The 16,395-nt window shown below is 43.0% G+C and overlaps 2 protein-coding genes across 3 annotated transcripts in view; one reads left to right on the top strand and one right to left on the bottom strand.

The window, feature by feature from the left end:
- BMPR1A (bone morphogenetic protein receptor type 1A) overlaps window positions 1-3,101 on the top strand; it is a 108,269-nt gene extending 105,168 nt beyond the window's left edge. For both annotated transcript variants that reach the window (XM_070752047.1, XM_070752046.1), the window contains one exon: window positions 953-3,101. In XM_070752047.1, the coding sequence (XP_070608148.1) occupies window positions 953-1,078 (126 nt within the window). In that variant the 3' untranslated portion in view covers window positions 1,079-3,101. The remainder of the gene's footprint in view (window positions 1-952) is intronic.
- Window positions 3,102-12,178: 9,077 nt separating this feature from the next.
- MMRN2 (multimerin 2) overlaps window positions 12,179-16,395 on the bottom strand; it is a 37,879-nt gene continuing 33,662 nt past the window's right edge. Inside the window, exon 7 of the mRNA XM_070753934.1 lies at window positions 12,179-12,846. Coding sequence (XP_070610035.1) covers window positions 12,467-12,846 — 380 coding nt within the window. The 3' untranslated portion in view covers window positions 12,179-12,466. The remainder of the gene's footprint in view (window positions 12,847-16,395) is intronic.

Raw genomic sequence — 16,395 nt, 5'->3', positions numbered from 1 at the left:
TAGTTTCTTACTATATACCCAATGACTAGAGTCTTTTAAAAAGATACCTTCTTAAATTAGTTTTGTATTAGTAGTAGTATTATTGCCTCTGTTCATTTATCCTTTACTCCTAAATAAAGGATACTACAGTAGTTAATTCCAAAGTAAAGGATACTACAGTAGTTAATTCCAGAGCAAAGGATACTACAGTAGTTTCATCCTTTAATTTGTGCTATTCTGTCCTCCGTTACTAGTTTTCTGGTACTCGTTTTTCTCATTCTGTCTACACTTCTCTCTCATTAAGTCCAGGCATTCCATTTTATTGTTGTTATTATTATTATTATTAATAATAATAATTATAATAATAATTTAAATATGTTAAAGGGTTAAATAAGGTCCAGGAGGGAAGTGTTTTTAATAGGAAAGTGAACACAAGAACAAGGGGACACAATCTGAAGTTAGTTGGGGGAAAGATCAAAAGCAACATGAGAAAATATTATTTTACTGAAAGAGTAGTAGATCCTTGGAACAAACTTCCAGCAGTCGTAGTAGATAAATCCACAGTAACTGAATTTAAACATGCCTGGGATAAACATATATCCATCCTAAGATAAAATACAGAAAATAGTATAAGGGCAGACTAGATGGACCATGAGGTCTTTTTCTGCCGTCAGACTTCTATGTTTCAATAATAATAATAATAATAATAATAACAATAACAACAACAACAACGATGATAATGATAATGATAGTATCTATTGTTTTGTTGTTGTTGTTGTTATTATTATTATTATTATTATTGATAATGATAATTATGGGATTATTCCTGGTCAATTTCATTTACTTTGGAGTTTTCCCATGCTTGACCTGATGTTATTTTTCTGTGCGTGACCAGTTGTATGTTACACGGTTTGGTTAATATTATTTCGGTGTATTCCTTTCTATGAGATTCTCTTTTCTGTTCTGTTTCCAGTGCTTAAGAGCCATATTGAAACTAATGTGCGAATGCTGGGCCCATAACCCAGCCTCTAGACTGACCGCCTTGAGGATTAAGAAAACCCTGGGCAAGATGGTGGAATCGCAAGATGTCAAGATTTGACAAAGAAAAACCATGGCAGAAGAGTGAACTTGGGACTCTTAGAAGTGTTCACTCAACCCCAGAGCAGGTTTGGTGGGATCAGGAGGGGACATCTGACGTTACAACCCACATTTCCTCGCTAGTTCTACAGGCTGCTAATAAATATTAAATTTTTAACAAGAACATCGGATCCGCGCACATAATACGATACATGCGTGGATGGCCTTGGTTTCTTTTTTTTTCCTCCAATTTTGAGCTGCATTAAGATCTTCATCCCAGCTTTTAGAAAACCATCGGTTTCTTTAGGGCTGAATCGAACATTCAGATTGATCGCGCTTTCTGTGAAAGCCTTAAGTTAAATGAATGCAAACAACAACGAACGAAACAAACCAACCAACAAAAACCAAGCTTTTGGTCTCCTACCTGATGTTACTTAACCAGAACTTGACAGAATAGCCTGCGTGTTGTTTGGGACAATTAAATAATTGGACCAGTCCCTTACGTCTTCTACAATGTTGTGCCAGGACTATTTCTCCTGTTTTTGGAGAACAGAAGCCATTCAATTTTGTGCAAAGCTACCGTTTCTTTCTCTTTTTTTTAATCACGATGCCTTCGAGATCCAAAGAAGAAGAGTTACTTCTACCTTCATTTGGGGTTTGCATCAAGGATGACCCGAAATCAAACCACCCATATTATATTTGTGCACAGCTTTCTTTCAAGTTTGATGCAAATCAATATCCAGGCCTCTTCCTGAAGAACCGACTCCGCCACATCGAATCGCTTTGATAATTTTTTAAGTGCCTGTAATCTTATATTGTGAACCGTGCCTTAGCTGGTTGGTGCGGGTTTTGTTTGTTTGGGGTTTTGTTTTGTTGTTTTTTTGAAAAGGGAAATTATTTATGCAGTACGCAGAGTGCTTTTACTTCCTGCTCTTTGTGTGTGTGTGTAAACATGCCGTGCAGAGATATGAAAATAATTTTTGAAATCATTAGGTTCCAATAGAAACACGCCAGCCGGATGTGACACTTTTGAATAGCGTGTTGGAATAGATGCACGGATATTGCGCAAGCGTTTAAATTTTCCTTTTGAGAAGCATTCGGTAGAAAATTTTAATGCAAGGGGGTCTCCATCCTTGGAAACTTTAAGACTTGTGGACTTCAACGCCCAGAATTGCTCAGCCAATTCTGGGAATTGAAATCCACACTTCTTAAAGTTCCCACAGTTGGGCACACTTGCTTTTAATGCAACTTGAGTGTGAATACAAGCAACAACGGCAATGTAAGGGATTTGGGGTCAGGCAATACCCAGCAGTATTCGTTTGATTTACAACTCGGCGTACACGTTTTATTTAACATTTCTTTAAGTCACTTGCTCACGCGGCAATGCCTTTTAAGTATTAGTGCATATTCCTCCAAACGGATAATAGGTACATAAGCTATGGATTAATTTATTGGGAAGGCAGCAAAGGACGGGCAACATTTTGCCAACGGTCAATGATGAAAGTCCCGTTCTTCTGTCCATTTTGCAGAAGGCTCTGAAATTTATTTCATGTCTTGCAGTTCAAGATTGCTCGGGGCAAACCAAATTATTAACCTAGACCAGCTTTTTTCCTCCCCGTCCTCTCTGCATTCCAAAATTTCTCTGTACTTCCTAATCACTATGTCCACTCATCCACAGGTGCCACACCAGTATGCAACCCGATGACCTTCTAGCGATCCAGACACCCAATTTTCTGATTTTTCTCTTTAATTTTGAAACACCCTTGGTCTTTTTGTCGTGACCTTCTGAAGAGGGGTGTTTGGGGTTTCTTGAGAATACAGATAAGTAACCCCTGTGTAGCCAAATTCTTTTAAATTAAAATTCTATGCCAAGATTTGTTTACAAACATTTTAACGCCTCTTTGGAAATTTTAATGTCAGTTTATTTGGCCGGTGTATTAAAGTGCCATGTACAGTGGGCAACCTTTAGTAGCGTTGTAAGTGCTGACTGTTAATATTCACATTTTTTAAAAACTTTAGAATAAAAGACAATCTAGTTAATGTCATATTTGGTGAGAGCCATTGCTCTTTGGATCCGGCAAGCCTCCCTAATTTGTTGCTATATCTATGAATTGTTAAATATCCTTTACATTTTCTTAACACACCTTAGTATAGATCAGCTGCTGTGGTCTGGTGATTTCAATAGAATAAGGGTTACAGATTCCAGAGTGGACTACAGCTGTGTAACACAATGAGCTCCCTTTCTTTCAAAATCACCCACATTGGTGTAATCAAAGCAACATATTCCTGAATGAAAAACACCAATTTGTCCCTCTCTCTGTGCAATTGAATGGTAGAATAATTCACAGCCGGAACCCTTGAAATGGTGGAAGGTCTTAAGCATAAAACTTGCCAGGAAAGACTTAATGAACTCAGTCTGTATAGTCTGGAGGACAGAAGGGAATGGGAGGGGGGACATGATTGAAACATATGTAAAAGGGTTAAATAAGATTCAGGAGGGAAGTGTTTTTAATAGGAAAGTGAATACAAGAACAAGGGGACACAATCTGAGGTTAGTTGGGGGAAAGATCAGAAGCAACGTGAGAAAATATTATTTTTACTGAAAGAGTAGTGGATGCTTAGAACAAACTCCCAGCAGACGTGGTTGGTAAATACACTGAATTTAAACATGCCTGGGATAAACATAGATCCATCCTAAGATAAAACACAGGAAATAGCATAAGGGCAGACTAGATGCACCATGAGGTCTTTTTCTGCCGTCAATCTTCTATGTTTTTATTAATTGCATTTGTTTAATTCTGTTCCAGAAAATGATGTCATTTATTTGACTACTAAGTCTTTACCTTACTCTTTCAGCTAGTTTGTTGTTCCTATTTACAGGAGTAAATTCCAACATATGTTTGTGTCAAGAACCTTTCTTGATTCTTTCACCGAGAATAAGCACAGCTTCTCCTTAATATTCCCCAGGCTGTCAAATCACTTGGTATGTAGTTCCACAGGTCTCTTCCAGCGCCTTAGTTTTATTGGTACTTCTTCCAACCCGCGTGGCCTTTTTTGAAGTGCGTATTTCTCACAGGTCACTTGGTGGACCTGAGCGAAGCAATGACCAGACTGCCTTTTGTTGAACTTAGAACTGGTTGTTCTAAGACAGGGGTAGGCAAAGTTGGCTCTTCTGCGGTTTGTGGACTTCAACTCCCAGAATTCCTGAGCCAATCATACTAGCTCAGGAATTCTGGGAGTTGAGGTTCACATGTCATAGAAGAGCCAACATTGCCTAACCCCTGTTCTAAAACGATGGATAATTCAGAATTCCCTACTTTTGCCGGCTAAAGGAGACCGAACCCTCTTATGTCTCCATCTCTTGTGGGATAAAACTCTTCTTGGGACACGATAGGTTTAATATAGATGGCCAAGCTCCGCTAAGCAAAACTGTTGTGTGCTTGATATTAATAGGGGATGTTTGTGACAGTGTAAGGGGAAGGAATTTAAGAACGTATCAGCTAGACCAGTGACGGCGAACCTATGGCACGGGTGCCACAGGGGGCACACAGAGCCATATCTGGTGGCACGCAAGCCTTTGCCCTAGCTCAGCTCCAACATGCCAGCCTTTGGAGCCTGGGGAGGGCGAAACACGAGCCTACTGGGCCCACCAGAAGTAGGAAACAGGCCATTTCCAGCCTTCAGAAGGTCTCGTGGGAAGCTGTTTTTGCCCTCCCCAGGCTTTGAATTATGGATATTTATTGATTGATTTATTTATTGGATTTGTATGCCGCCCCTCTCCATAGACTCGAGTTGGGGCGGCTAACAACAGTAATAAAAAACATCATGCAAATCCAATACTAAAAACAACTAAAAAACCCTTATTATAAAAATTAAACATCCATACAAACATACCATGCATAAATTATAAAGGCTTAGGGGGAAAGAATGTCTCAATTCCCCCATGCCTGACAACAGAGGTGGGTTTTCAGGAGCTTACGAAAGGCAAGGAGAGTGGGGGCAATTCTAATCTCGGGGGGGAGTTGATTCCAGAGGGTCGGGGCCGCCACAGAGAAGACTTTTCCCCTGGGCCCTGCCAAGCGACATTGGGCATGGGTGATAGCACGTGCCCACACTCTTTACGGCACCCGAGGGGGAAAAAAGAAGTTCGCCATCACTGAGCTAGACTGTATTGCGAGGAAATAAAGAAACAGAATGTTTATTATAGCAAGAGTGAACTCTGCAGACGTCATGATTGGATACGGTTTTGCTGCTGTGTTTTAAACCAGGGGTCTCCAACCGTGGCAACTTTAGGACTTGTGGACTTCAACTCCCAGAATTCCCCAGACAGCGAGGTCTTAGAGTTGCCGAGGTTGAAGAGCCCTGGTGCCTTTACAGCCCTGCCCAATCTTGAAACTTTCGATAGAAGTACAGTGATACCTTGTCTTACAAACTTAATTGGTTCCGGGACGAGGTTCTTAAGGTGAAAAGTTTGTAAGACGAAACAATGTTTCCCATAGGAATCAATGAAAAAGCGATTAATGTGTGCAAGTCCAAAATTCACCCCTTTTGCCAGCCGAAGCGCCCGTTTTTATGCTGCTGGGATTCCCCTGAGGTTCCCCTCCATAGGAAACCCCACCTCTGGACTTCTGTGTTTTTGTGATGCTGCAGGGAAATCCAAGCAGGGGAATCCCAACAGCGCAAAAATGAGCGCTTCGCTGGCAACGGAAGTCTGGAGGTGGGGTTTCCCAGTGAAGGGAGCATCAGTGAAATCGCAGCATTACAAAAACACCAAAGTCCTCGAAACCCCACTTCCGGACCTCTGTATTTTTGCGATGCTGCGATTTTACTGAGGCTCCCCTCGCTGGGAAACCCCCCCTCCGGACTTCCATTGCCAGCGAAGTGCCCGTTTTTGCACTGCTGGGATTCCCCTGCTGGAATTCCCCTGCAGCATCACAAAAACATGGAAGCCCAGAGGTGGGGTTTCCCATGGAGGGGATTCTCACGGGAATCCCAGCAGCGCAAAAACAGGTGCTTCACTGGCAATGGGAGTCCGGAGGTGATGCATCCCAGCAGCGGCGGTGGGTTTGTAAGGTGAAAATAGTTTGTAAGAAGAGGTAAAAAAATCTTAAACCCCAGGTTTGTATCTCGAAAAGTTTGTATGACGAGGCGTTTGTAAGACGAGGTATCACTGTACGTTGTGCTTTTCAGTCTAGTTGCTATTAGGGAGTACATACCTCTTCTTCAAAAAGCATCGTATTTTTCGGAGTATAAGACGCACCTTTGTTTTAGGGGATGAAAAGATGGGGAAAATATCTACCTACCAGGTTTTCATCTGGCTGGTGTGTCCTTAGTCTGGTCAGCTCCAGCACATTATTTTATCCCCTGCTCAGGGCTGAAAAAAAACCATTCTTCGGAGGGAGTAGTAATGAATACAAGCCTATAACGACAGGGCTGGGGAGAGGGCAAGTCTTTGGAGTAGCAATGAAAAAAAGCCTGGAAGTTCATTAACACCTCATTAGGGCTAAAAAAAGAAGCTACATTCAGAGCATAAGATGCACCCAAACTTTTAGCCTCTTTTACTGGGGGAAGGTGCATCTTATACTCCAGAAAATACGGTACTTTGTAACGTCTTCCATTATGTGCTGTGCAAAGTTGATGCCTGAGCTTTGCTTTTAAGAAAACCTTCCGCCTTAAGCTTCTTTGAATGGAAGCCCTGAGAAGAAGATCTCCATATGTTTTACTCCTTGTTGGGGAATGAATGATGTTAGAAGCAACAGTCTGGCTACTTTCTAAGCATTTGGCAATTAGTAGCCGTTTACGTAACCCCGAGCAAGATTCACCTTTTCTTTTTCACTCTAAAATGCTCCCCCTGTTACAATCTGCTCAGTAAGCCTTCTGCTCCTTGAAGTTGTGAATTAATTTTTGTTCTATGGGGGGAAAAACATTAATTACGGAGAAGTAAAGGAAAGGTTTATATTGCCATTAGAACAATGCTGCCAAATGTCACCGTAATTTCAGAGATGAAATGCCCTTTGCAAAAAGAACGAGTCTTATTTGATGCCATTAAACAATCCCAAGAACTTCACATGCCATCAAAGATCTACCTGTCCTTGAAGGGCTGGTGTCAGATTTATAGCAATAGCACTTAGACTTATATACCGCTTCACAGTGCTTTTACCAGCCCTCTCTAGGGGGTTTACGGAGCCTTTTGTCCCCCAGCGATCTGGGTCCTCATTTTACCGACCGCGGAAGGATGGGAGACTGAATCAATCTTGAACCTGGTGAGATTTGAACTCCCAAATCGCAGGCAGCAGAAATAGTCTTAACCACGGCGCCACCACAGCTTTAAAGATATTAAAGGATATTAATTTCTCATGTTAGCAAAAACTTCAGAAGAAAAGGATTTAGGGGCAGTGATTTCTGACAGTCTCAAAATGGGTGAGCAGTGTGGTCGGGCGGTAGGAAAAGCAAGTAGGATGCTTGGCTGCATAGCTAGAGGTATAACAAGCAGGAAGAGGGAGATTGTGATCCCCTTATATAGAGCGCTGGTGAGACCACATTTGGAGTACTGTGTTCAGTTCTGGAGACCTCACCTACAAAAAGATATTGACAAAATTGATGGGCTACAAGAATGGTGGAAGGTCTTAAGCGTAAAACATATCAGGAAAGACTTCATGAACTCAATCTGTATAGTCTGGAGGACAGAAGGAAAAGGGGGGACATGATCGAAACATTTAGATATGTTAAAGGGTTAAATAAGGTTCAGGAGGGAAGTGTTTTTAATAGGAAAGTGAACACAAGAACAAGGGGACACAATCAGAGGTTAGTTGGGGGAAAGATCAAAAGCAATATGACAAAATATTATTTCACTGGAAGAGTAGTAGATGCTTGGAACAAACTTCCAGCAGATGTGGTTGGTAAATCCACAGTAATTGAATTTAAACATGCCTGGGATAAATATGTATCCATCCTAAGATAAAACACAGGAAATAGTATAAGGGCAGACTAGATGGACCATGAGGTCTTTTTCTGCCGTCAATCTTCTATGTTTCTATGTTTCTATACTTATTTCCTCGGGGCTTCTTGTTCTGTTGCCTTCCTTTTTAAAGGTCATTTGTTAGTGGATCCAGTGGGTTCAGTTTACACCAGCGCTCTCACAAGATTCTTGCGATCCCAAGAGAGAAAGACCGTGCATTAGTGTATTAGTGTCAACTGATCCTAAGTGAGAAAGTGCCAAATTCCGCTGGGTGTTGCAAGGGGAAGATTTGGTGTCTTGCATTTGGTGTTTGGTGAAACTTGTCTTCATTCTGGGAGGGGAAAGTTTAACACACCCACCCTCAGAAAGGGTCCACAATTTGGGGGTCCTCCTGGATTCTCAGTTGACACTTGATCAACATCTCTCAGCTGTGGCCAGGGGGGCTTTTGCATGGGTTCACCTGGTGCATCAATTGGACCAGGACGCTTTGCTCCTGCCCTTATCAGCTCACAACTTGGTTATTGCAACGCGCTCTCTATGGGGCTACCCTTGAGAATTCAACTAGTCCATAATGCAGCCACGTGAGCTGTTGTGGGTGCGCCTAGGTATACAAAGGCATCACACCCAACTCTCCATGAGCTGCGCTAGCTTCCAATTGGTCTCCAGACAAAATTGAAGGTGTTGGTTATCACCTATAAAAGCTCTACATGTCTTAGGGCCAGATTATTTACAGCACCGTCTTCTGCCAGCGACCAATTAGAGCCCATAGAAATGGCCTTCTCCAGGTCCCGTCGGCGAAACAGTGTCAGTTGGCAGGGCCCTAGGGGAGGGCCTTCTCTGTGGTGGCACCGGCTCTCGGTAGAGTCGTACTGCCTCCACCGTACTGGCTTTCCGGAGAGCCTTGAAGACCTGGCTTTGCTAGCAGGCCTGGGGCCATGATTAATCGACACACCTTTAGTTCTGGACACAATAAGACTGTATTATTGTATTAAATGGGGTTTTAAATTGTTTTTATATTGTTTTTTAGTTATTTAAGCCCCCCAGGGTCCTTCAGGGGTGAGTGGCATACAGATTTAATAAACAAACAAATAAATAAACAAATTGATCCATTTTCCAGTCTAGTGAGAGTGGTTAAATATAAAGTTGCTATCGCCTTACGTTTTGCTAAATTTTCAGTGCTTGTGAATCTTCTCACTCTATTGTGGTGGCAATTGCTGGTTTTCAAGGCAGGGAGATAGCCACAAAAAGGCTTCTTGGAGACATCTCCATGAGCTTGAAAAGGAGGTTGCCACGTTTGGTGACAGAGGAGAAACGACTCCATAATAGAGAAATGTCCCTGTCTTGTCTCAATATTTTTTTTAAACAAAAAAACCAGGTGGTTTCTTCAAGTTGAAGGCTTGTTACTGATGTAATAAATGTGGAATGAGCAATGTGTTTTTTTTAATCCAGACTCAAATCATCTCATCATAGTTTTACCTAATGACCTTGAATGCAGTATAGAAGTTCACTTACATGCTCTGGCTTATTCCTGCCTTATATTAAAAATAATGTGTTATATATTGTATACAGAAAGAATAATGTAGCTGACTTTAGAGACCATGTAAATAAAGAAAAGAGGGTGAAAACAGCAGCTTGGTTATATTCCTTTTGTTACAGATGCCAGACATCATAGAATGTTTTTAAAATGTACTGGGCGATTAGTACTTTTATTTTTCTGGTTTCGTTTTGTATCACATCCGTTTTAAAAGGTGCCTTATGTTTACCATGAATTGCTTTGTTCTGTACCACAAGTTTATGTCACTGTATCAATTTTTTTTTTGAGTAAATAATCTTATTTTAGTAAACGTTAGTAATATATTTGTTCCTGAGCAGTTTTAATGTTGGGTGGCTGCAGAATTCCAAATCTACGGTGGTCTCTTGCTTTTGGGGGAAAAGTATGGTAAAAATAATGGGCTCACAACAAGTACAAGAAAACACGTCTCTTTGGAAAAATAGCACAGCTGTTTTCAACTACATTAAAAAATAGTGCAGATGCACGGATTGGTAGGTGGGTGGGTGGAAGGAAGGAAGGAAGGAAGTTTGGGTGGCTAGATGGATGGATATTTGGATGGATGTTTGGGTGGGTGGGTCAATCAATTGATGGATGGTTGGATGAATGGACCAATGGAAGTTTGGGTGGCTAGTTTGATGGATATTTGGATGGATGGATGGAGGTTTGGGTGGGTGGGTGGATGGATATTTGGATGGATGGATGGATGTTTGGGTAGGTGGGTCGATCAATCAATTGATATTTGGATGGATGGAAGTTTGGGTGCTAGGTGGACGGATATTTGGATGGATGAAGGAGTGTTTGGGTGAGTAGATGGATGGACACTAAATTGATGGAGAATATTTATAGTTCAGGGTTGAAATGAAGGGTCCTTGGTGCTCTTCAGAAGTGGGTTGCTACCAGTGCAATAGCGGACTATATACCAGCTGCCAGATTGTGCAATTTGCGCGTGACCACTTCTAGTGGCAGTCGCATGGGTTTCGCCATCTTTGTATTTTTTGCTTTGTGCGACATTTTATTTATAAAATTTATTTGCTGCCCATCTCGTATCCAGCAATTCTGGGGCAGCTGACAACACAAGAATGTTGAGGATGACAAAATGGGGGGAATGTCACAAGGTTTCCATTTCTCCAGGTAGACTATAGACCAGGGGTGTCAAACTCACAGCCCGCAGGGTGAAATGCGTCGTGCGCTGGGCATGTCCAGTTTAGCAAAGGGGGGAAATGTCACATGACAACGAGACACCGCGAGTTTGATAATAATAATAATAATAATTTATTAGATTTGTATGCCGCCCCTCTACGAAGACTCATGCTATAGATCAGTGATGGCAAACCTTTTTTACCTTGCGTGCCGAAACCACGTGGGTGCATGCTATTGACTGCCCACACCCATAATTCAATGCCTAGGGAGGGAGAAAACAGTTCCCCACGCCCCCCCCCCCCCCAGACACCCTCTGGAAGCTGGAAATGGCCTGTTTCCCAACTTCTGGTGGGCCCAGTAGGCTCGCATTTCGCCCTCCCCAGGCCCCAAAGGCTTCCTGGGAACTGGGGGTGGGTAAAAATGCCCTCCCCCATCCTCCCGGAGGCTCTCTGGAAGCCAAAAATGCCCTCCAGAGCCTCCGTGTGAGCCAGAAATCACCTGGACGGCACACACATGCACACTGGAGCTGAGCTAGGGCAGCAGCTCATGTGCTAGCGTGCCACCTGTGGCGCCCGGGCCATAGGTTCGCCATTACTTTTCCTTGTTTTTTAATATTAGATTTGTTCCACTATTATATTGTTTTTATTACTGTTGTGAGCCGCCCCGAGTCTTCGGAGAGGGGCGGCATACAAATCTAATAAATAATAATAATAAAATAATAATAATTACTGCCCTAGATCAGGGTTCTCCAACTTTGGTAACTTTAAGATTTGGCTGAGGAACTCTGGGAGTTGAAGTCCACAAGTCTTAAAGTTGCCAAGGTTGGAGACCCCTGCTCTAGATCAGTGTTTTTCAACCAGTGTGCCGTGGCACACTAGTGTGCTGTGAGACATGGTCAGGTGTGCCGCGAAGCTCAGAGAGAGAAAGAAAGCAAGAGAGAGAGAAAGAAAGCAAGAGAGAGAAAGAGCGAGCGAGAAAGAACAAGAGAGAGAGAAAGAAAGCAAGAGAGAAAGAGAACAAGAGAAAGAAAGCAAGAGAGAGAAAGGGAGGGAAGGAGAGAGAGAGAAAGACAGAGGGAGGTAGGGAGGGAGAGAGAAAGAGAGCAAAAAAGGAAGGGAGAGGGATGGAGAGAGAAAAAGAAAGAGGAAGGGAGAGAAAGAGGGAAAGAGAAATAGAGCGAAAGGGAGGAAGAGAGAGAGAGAATTTTTTGTCCAAACTTTTTTTAGCTCCCACCCCCACCCCGTTCATTGTGCCCCAGGATTTTGTAAATGTAAAAAATGTGCCGCGGTTCAAAAAAGGTTGAAAATCACTGCTCTAGATGATGCAGGAAGAAATAAGCCACGCCCATTCAAGTAGTTTGTTTGGATAAAGCGATGATGTACAAAGTTGTGGGGGTTTTTTCCATGGAGGGGTTCCAGAAGCACGACACGGATCTGCTCTGCCGATTGTGGGTGTGGGCACCAGACTTGAGATTTTATTTACAAAATTTATTTGCCGCCCCTCTCGTATCCCACAATTCTGACAGCACAAGAACAATGAGGAGGACAATGGGGGAGGGGGGATGTCTCATGGCCAGTTGAAGAAACAAGGTCTTCTACAACTCTACTGTTCACTTGAGCTGTGTCTAAGCAGCTACTGAAGTCCTTTCTAGAAAGCATTGCTGAGCTTATGTCATAGCACCGGAAAAACAGGGCCTTCACTGAAACACCAAATTGACCGCGCTCATAAAAAGATCCCTGATGTCATCAAGGCGTCCTTCCTCAAGTTTTCAGCAACAGGAACCCCACCATGCTCAACCCAACTGTGTTCTGTCTCACGGCGGGCCCTTGCACCAGTTCAAACCACATCAAGTCTCCCTTGTCCAGCTCCACCAGGGCGAAGGCCGTCGTGTAGCCACCGCTGGATTTCTTCTTCTTGTTTACTAGAGTCATTTTGTGGCCGTTGCCGAAAACCAGTTGCCCCAAAGCAGCTCCTGGGGGAAACTCGGCCCCGACCGCCACCATATAAACCCCTTTATGAGGCGCCTTGAAGTTGCCTTGCTCGCGAGAGTAACCTCCTCCATAGTTAAGGTAGGTGCGGTTAAAGACAGAGGCTTCTTCTTTATCTTCGGCATATTGTAAATAAAAAGCCACCGCCGTGCCTGGAGGTAAGAAAAAAGAGAAAAATTAGCGGGTGCAAAGCAGTGAAGGGTTGTAAATGTTTAACTACAGTGCTCCCTCGATTTTCTCGGGGGATGCGTTCCGAGGCCGCCCGCGAAAGTCGAATTTCCGCGAAGTAGAGATGCGGAAGTAAATACAGTGTTCCCTCGATTTTCGCGGGGGATGCGTTCCGAGACCGCCTGTGAAAGTCGAATTTCCGCGAAGTAGAGATGCGGAAGTAAATACAGTGTTCCCTCGATTTTCGCGGGGGATGCGTTCCGAGACCGCCTGCGAAAGTCGAATTTCAGCGAAGTAGAGATGCGGAAGTAAATACAGTGTTCCCTCGATTTTCGCGGGGGATGCGTTCCGAGACCGCCTGCGAAAGTCGAATTTCAGCGAAGTAGAGATGCGGAAGTAAATACAGTGTTCCCTCGATTTTCGCGGGGGATGCGTTCCGAGACCGCCTGCGAAAGTCGAATTTCAGCGAAGTAGAGATGCGGAAGTAAATACAGTGTTCCCTCGATTTTCGCCGGTTCGAACTTCGCGGAACGTCTATACCACGGTTTTTCAAAAATATTAATTAAAAAATACTTTGCGGTTTTTCCCCCTATACCACGGTTTTTCCCACCCGATGACGTCATATGTCATTGCCAAACTTTTGTCTGCCTTTAAAAAACATTTTTTAAAATAAACTTTAATAAATAAACATGGTGAGTAACAATCGAAATGGTTGCTAAGGGAATGGGAAATTGTAATTTAGGGGTTTAAAGTGTTAAGGGAAGGCTTGGGATACTGTTCATAGCCAAAAATAGTGTATTTACTTCCGCATCTCTACTTCGCGGAAATTCGACTTTCATGGGTGGTCGCTGAACGCATCCCCCGTGAAAATCGAGGGAACACTGTACACCATTTTTGGCTATGGACAGTATCACAAGCCATCCCTTAACACTTTAAACCTCTAAATTACCATTTCCCATTCCCTTAACAACCATTTACTCACCATTATTACTGGTACTCACCGTTGAATAAGACACTTAATGATCCTGATATTTATAAACATAATTATTTATTAACAATAATTTTTTTGTTGTTATTTATTTGCAAAATTTATTAGTTTGGCGATGACGTATGACGTCATCGGGTGGGAAAAACCATGGTATAGAAAAAAACCCGCGAAGTATTTTTTAATTAATATTTTTTTAAAAACCGTGGTCTAGGCTATTCGCGAAGTTCGAACCCGCGAAAATCGAGGGAACACTGTACCGCACTCGTGGGCATGGCTTATTTTGTGGGTGTGGCTTGCCAGCCATGTGACCAGTTGGGAGTGCTTGATAATCATGTGACAGGGAGTGGCTTGAAGGTCATGTGACTGGCTTAAAGGTGGCCAACTTGATGTCACTCACATCAAGAGGTTTGGTTAAGGTTAGGGTGCCTGGCCTCTCCTCGCCTCAAAGAGATACAATTTCCCCATCTATTTACTATTACTGAACAGCCAAAATGTACTATTTAATTCTATGTATATATGCCATATGTTTACATACATATTACACACAGGCATATAGAAATATACATTATGTACTATATAAACTATGTGTATGTACACACGCGCGCACAGCTCTTCTAAAATTATACACATTCAGCCTCATTTACTGCGATAGGAAAAACATACCCAGAGCCCAGAAAGGGGGGGGGGGATTGTCTACGGGTTCTGCATACCTCACCGTACCCATAGGAGCCAAAAAGGCTTCTAGAGTTGTTAACCTGATCCTACGCAGCTTCTGCTCCAGCAATCTCACACTACTCACCAGAGCCTACAAAACTTTTGCCAGACCCATCCTTGAATACAGTTCATCTGTCTGGAACCCACACCACATCTCAGACATCAACACCCTTGAAAATGTCCAAAGATACTTCACCAGAAGAGCCCTTCACTCCTCCACTCGAAACAGAATACCCTACGAAAGTAGACTATCAATCCTAGGTCTAGAAAGCTTAGAACTACGACGCCTTAAACACGATCTAAGTATTGCCCACAAGATCATATGCTGCAACGTTCTACCTGTCAATGACTACTTCAGCTTCAATCGCAACAACACAAGAGCGTGCAACAGATTCAAACTTAATATTAACCGCTCCAATCTTGACTGTAAAAAATAAGACTTCAGCAACTGAGTTGTGGAAGCGTGGAACTCATTACCTGACTCAGTAGTGTCAACCTCTAACCCCCAACATTTTTCCCTTAGACTATCCACGATTGACCTCTCCAGGTTCCTAAAAGGTCAGTAAGGGGCGTGCATAAGTGCACCAGTGTGCCTTCTGTCCCCTGTCCAATTGTCTTTCCTTATCTCATTTATCTTTTCTTCCTTTCATATATCTTCTCCTATACTTTTATATCTTTTCTTCTATTCTCTTCTTCATTTATATTACTACATATCTATTCTCTTCAATGTGATGTATTGGACTAACTAACCAACTAACTGAATGAATGAATGAATGAATGAATGATGGGCTCCTACAGGAACGGTCAGGAATGCAGTTCCGGTAGCAAAATTTGGAGCTCCACCCCAGAGCACCCAATTTGCACTGAAAGATGTTGAAACAAAATGCATAAGCCACACCCACAGTGTGGTAGGAAAATTTTTGGTAGCCCATCACTGAATTTAGGCTTTAATCAGGCAGCTTCCTGATTAAAAATGAGCCACAATTTACAAGCTACTACTGGCTACCATTACCACAGCCCTTGGCCTACGCAGCTGGGGTCCTCAAGGTTGGGAAGCACAAAAACTGAGATTTCAATGCAACGTGCTGAAATTGTCAGCGGACATCTAAGGTTTCTGAATTTTCCCAGCATTCTGAATCTTTTTCCATCCAGAATAAATTGTGGCTCGTTTTTATATATACAATGCTCAAAATAAATAAATAAACGGAACACTTAAACAACACAATATAACTCCAAGTACACTGTTCCCTTGGCTTTCGTGGGGGATACATTCCAAGACCGCCAACGAAAGTCAAATTTCCGCGAAGTAGAGACGCTCCCTTCCTTCCTTCCTTCCTTCCTTCCTTCCTTCCTTCCCTCCCTCCTTCCTTCCTTCCTTCCTTCCTCCCTCCCCCTCCCTCCTCCATTCCTGGTTTTACTTACCCTCAGAACCCGCAGGGGCAACGGGGTGGCAAGCTGGGGACTTTGCTACGCTCACTTTGGCTCGACTTCAAGTGGAGCGTACCAACGCTCCGAGAATTAAAGGGGAGGGATCGGGAGTCTGGGGCAGAAGCGGAGCTTTTATTTAAAGAAGCAGGACGGCTGGGGTGGTGGTGGAGAGGAGAGTTAAAACGCACAGTACTGTACAACGGGCGGCCCCGGAAACCCCTTGGTGTGCAAAAAAACCACAGAGTATTTTTTTTAATAATATTTTTTGAAAAACCGTGGTATAGACTTTTACGTGAATGTCGGACCCGCGAAAGTCAAGGAAACACTGTAAATCCAACTTCTGTGAAATCAAACTGTCCACTTAGGGAGCAACCCAGACGGACAATCAATTTCACACGCCGTG

Source organism: Erythrolamprus reginae, chromosome 5 (genome assembly GCF_031021105.1).
Source record: "Erythrolamprus reginae isolate rEryReg1 chromosome 5, rEryReg1.hap1, whole genome shotgun sequence".
In the NCBI taxonomy this organism is placed as follows: domain Eukaryota; kingdom Metazoa; phylum Chordata; class Lepidosauria; order Squamata; family Dipsadidae; genus Erythrolamprus; species Erythrolamprus reginae.
Note: the sequence above shows the minus strand (reverse complement) of the source record. Positions and strands in the feature narration are given on the sequence as shown.